The 3,294-nt window shown below is 33.6% G+C and overlaps 1 protein-coding gene across 1 annotated transcript; it reads right to left on the reverse strand.

Annotated features, from left to right (window-relative positions):
* Positions 1-2,261: 2,261 nt before the first annotated feature.
* On the reverse strand, positions 2,262-2,626 carry LOC107758089 (H-2 class I histocompatibility antigen, Q9 alpha chain-like; the record flags this gene model as incomplete). Its single annotated transcript, XM_016575747.1, has 1 exon — positions 2,262-2,626. A coding segment is annotated over one exon (365 nt), but the record flags the coding sequence as incomplete, so codon positions are not given.
* Between the last annotated feature and the right edge of the window lie 668 nt (positions 2,627-3,294).

Here is a 3,294-nt window from a genome sequence, read left to right on the forward strand (position 1 = left end):
GGTTCAGGCACCGGAACCGTTTTAAAAGTATCGATTTGGCACCGGAATCGAGAAGAAAAAAAAAAACGATACCCATCCCTATTCTTTACTGTCCTTTCCTTGGTTATGTATCACCAATATGATTGCCTCTTTCCAAGACTGAGGAAGCTCTCCCTCTTTAAGTGTATGGTTAAACGATCAGAGAAGTAAGGGTGTTAATTCGGAGCGAAATATTTTGTACCATTCAGACGGATATCCATCCTTTCCGGGAGATTTATTTTGTCTTTAAGCTATTTATTGCCTTATCTAATTGGTCTTGCATTAGTTCAGCCGTTAATATTTTGTTTTGTTCTGAGCCAATTGACGGTAAGTCCAATGAATAAAGAAAATTTGAAATCGATTGCGTGTTTGCTTGAGATGGCTGAGAATAAAGAGTTTTATAAAAATGTTCAAAATAATTTAGAATATCTTTTATACAATTACTTATTTTCCCTGTAACTGGGTTTTTAATATTCTTTACTATGTGTTTTGTTCTTTGCTTGCAGAGACGCCAAGCTAAAAGTTCCATGGCTCTGGGCCCAGTTTCATAGAATCTCTGTTTAGTAAATTTGGCCTGTTTTTCTACATCATCTTCATATATTTTATTGATTTCTTCTCTCACCGTCTTTATTTGATTCAGCAGATTTGAGTTATTATTCTGTCTATGTTCATCTTCTAAATTTTTTATTTTTTCTTGTAGTTCCTGAAACTTCTTCTGTTTGGCCTTTTTCCGCAATGAAGTCAAGAGAATAATTTCCCCCTGTATCACCGCCTTAAAGGCATCCCATAACACATGAGGTGAAACCTCTCCATTATCATTGTCCTGTAGGTAGTGCTCAAATTCAATTTTATATATAGAGATATATCTCTCACACCAATACTACAATCTTTAACAATATGAAGGTCTGATTTAAATGTGAAGAAATAGTCTATCCTGGAATAAACTGTATAATATGTATACTGTTTACCTTTAGGGTTTAACTCCCTCCAGACGTCAATTAGGCCTAACTCTTTTATTAGTTTCCGCACCATTGAAGCCTGTGAGGTTATTTTCTTCATTCTTTTTGTGCTATACAGGTCCAGTTTAGGTTGGAGATGGATATTCAAGTCTCCTCCACATATCAAAGTACCGTTTGTTTCTGAGGCTATCAACTGGAATATTTTCTTAAAGAATAATTTCCCACTGCCAGGAGGTGCATAGATATTAAATAAAGTAACCATTTTTTGATCAAATTTTCCTTTTACCAATATAAATCTTCCTTCCTTAAAATAAAGTAACCATTTTTTGATCTAATTTTCCTTTTACCAATATAAATCTTCCTTCCTTGTCCCTAATTTCAGACATAAACTCAAAGGTTTGTGAGTTAGGTATTAAAATAGCTACTCCTCATTTTCTACCAGACAGATGTGATGAAAAGTAACAGTTTTTAAAACCCAATTTTTAAAATTGTTCATGCTCCAAATTCGACAAATGTGTCTCTTGCCAAAATATAATGTTTGTTTTCTCTCTCTTAATCTTTGCTATGGCCCTGCTTCTTTTTACCACGTTATGCAACCCGTTGACATTGAGAGTCATTATCTTATATTCCTGGTATGTCTTAAACATAGTTTTATATATTGACAGAATGTACCCATGAAAGTCAGAACAATGCGATTTAAAACCAAAACAACTGCTAAACTATTTATGACAAAAAACAAAGTCATTCCGAACAATGATTTCCACTGTAAGGGTTATATAATTATAACCCTCTCAACAGAGGGTAAATCCTCACTTTTAGTGAGGGCCTCTCAGCTCGTGATATAAAGAAAAGAAAAAAATCTCACTCTTAGTAAACAATCACGAGAAAGTTCAAATTATTTGGTCCCCTTGCGTCGATCTATATGTCCTTATACAGTAAGTGGAGGGGGTTATCCATGACAAGGATGAGGGTAGACAATCAAAAGTGGCGATTTAAGGAAAGAATGAAAAGGTGATTATCTAAAATACTTGACTTTAAATATTAAAGTGACTTTTCTTATCTTTTCTTAATGGAAATCCTCTGCCCAGTTCAAATATCACTACCTTACTGTACAATAAACAAGACAGAAGTAAACATTTCTGTCCTTAGTGGATATTAGCGTTTATTTAATAAACACATCTTTAATACTGATAAAATAAAATAAAATATATTGTAAATGGTATGTAAATGGTAGCTGTACTCCTAACACTATTATCACTAGTATGTAAAATAATCAAAACGTTATTATTTTGGCTTGTTGGTTTTTAAATTAAATTGGTTTGTTACCAATTTACCTGTTGACTGGTTGAAGCGTTCCTTTGCGACCTGGATGTTGTTTTTGAAGGTCTGATGCTGGCCAATATCAATCTCAGTCTGGCTGTTCCAGTAATCTGCTCCCACATTCTGTCTGATCCAGTCTGTCTTCGGCACAGCTTTCTTCATGTTGCTGTCAAAGTACATAAACTGCTCATCATTGACCAGACCAACCGCAGTGAGCTCTGGGAAGCCACTGACTCCAGACACACCAGCGTAGAAGTATTTCAGAGAGTGTGTTCCTGTGGACCGAGACACAAACAGAGAGAAGTTTAGACAACATCTCCACATAAAGCCTGTTCAAAATTCACACTTTAAGAGTTACATCAACACTGAAATTCACAATTAGTCTATATTAAAATAATTTATGCCATAACAGGTGAAAACAGTTACCTATATTGCAATCTTTAAATTGACTAATAAAAAAAGAAAAATGCCACCCTGATATACAAAAGGACTGTAGCTTTAGTTGTTTATTAATTAAGTTCATATTACAGATCTTCCTAAGTTGCCTAAATTTACATTTGAGACCTTGTCAGTTATTGTACTAAAAATATAGCAAGATGTGCTGTACTTTTTATTAAAACAATATTTACTCAGAATCAGTTTTGTTGGTCAAGTTTGCTAAAACACAGAAGTCATTCTGATTTCAGTTACCTTCAATATATAACACAAGAAGACAGATAAAAAGACTTATATCTAGACACAGTAAACTCTGGATATGGGTTATTTACATGTATGAGACTTCAAGATCTCACTTCAGGCAAAGACAAATGTAAGAAGAACAAATCTATTATTGAATATATTACTTGAAATCTGTCCAACAATAGAACAAAGAAAGTAAAATGCTACAATAATGATTTGTATTTGATTTATCTATTTAACAGGAATGTATTATTGTTATTATTTATTAGTGCAACGGATTCAGTCATGTGAAAGGAATGAAATGCAATAAGTTTCTGGT

The sequence above is a fragment of the Sinocyclocheilus rhinocerous genome, unplaced genomic scaffold (assembly GCF_001515625.1).
Source record: "Sinocyclocheilus rhinocerous isolate Xijiao unplaced genomic scaffold, SAMN03320098_v1.1 scaffold46963, whole genome shotgun sequence".
Taxonomy (NCBI): domain Eukaryota; kingdom Metazoa; phylum Chordata; class Actinopteri; order Cypriniformes; family Cyprinidae; genus Sinocyclocheilus; species Sinocyclocheilus rhinocerous.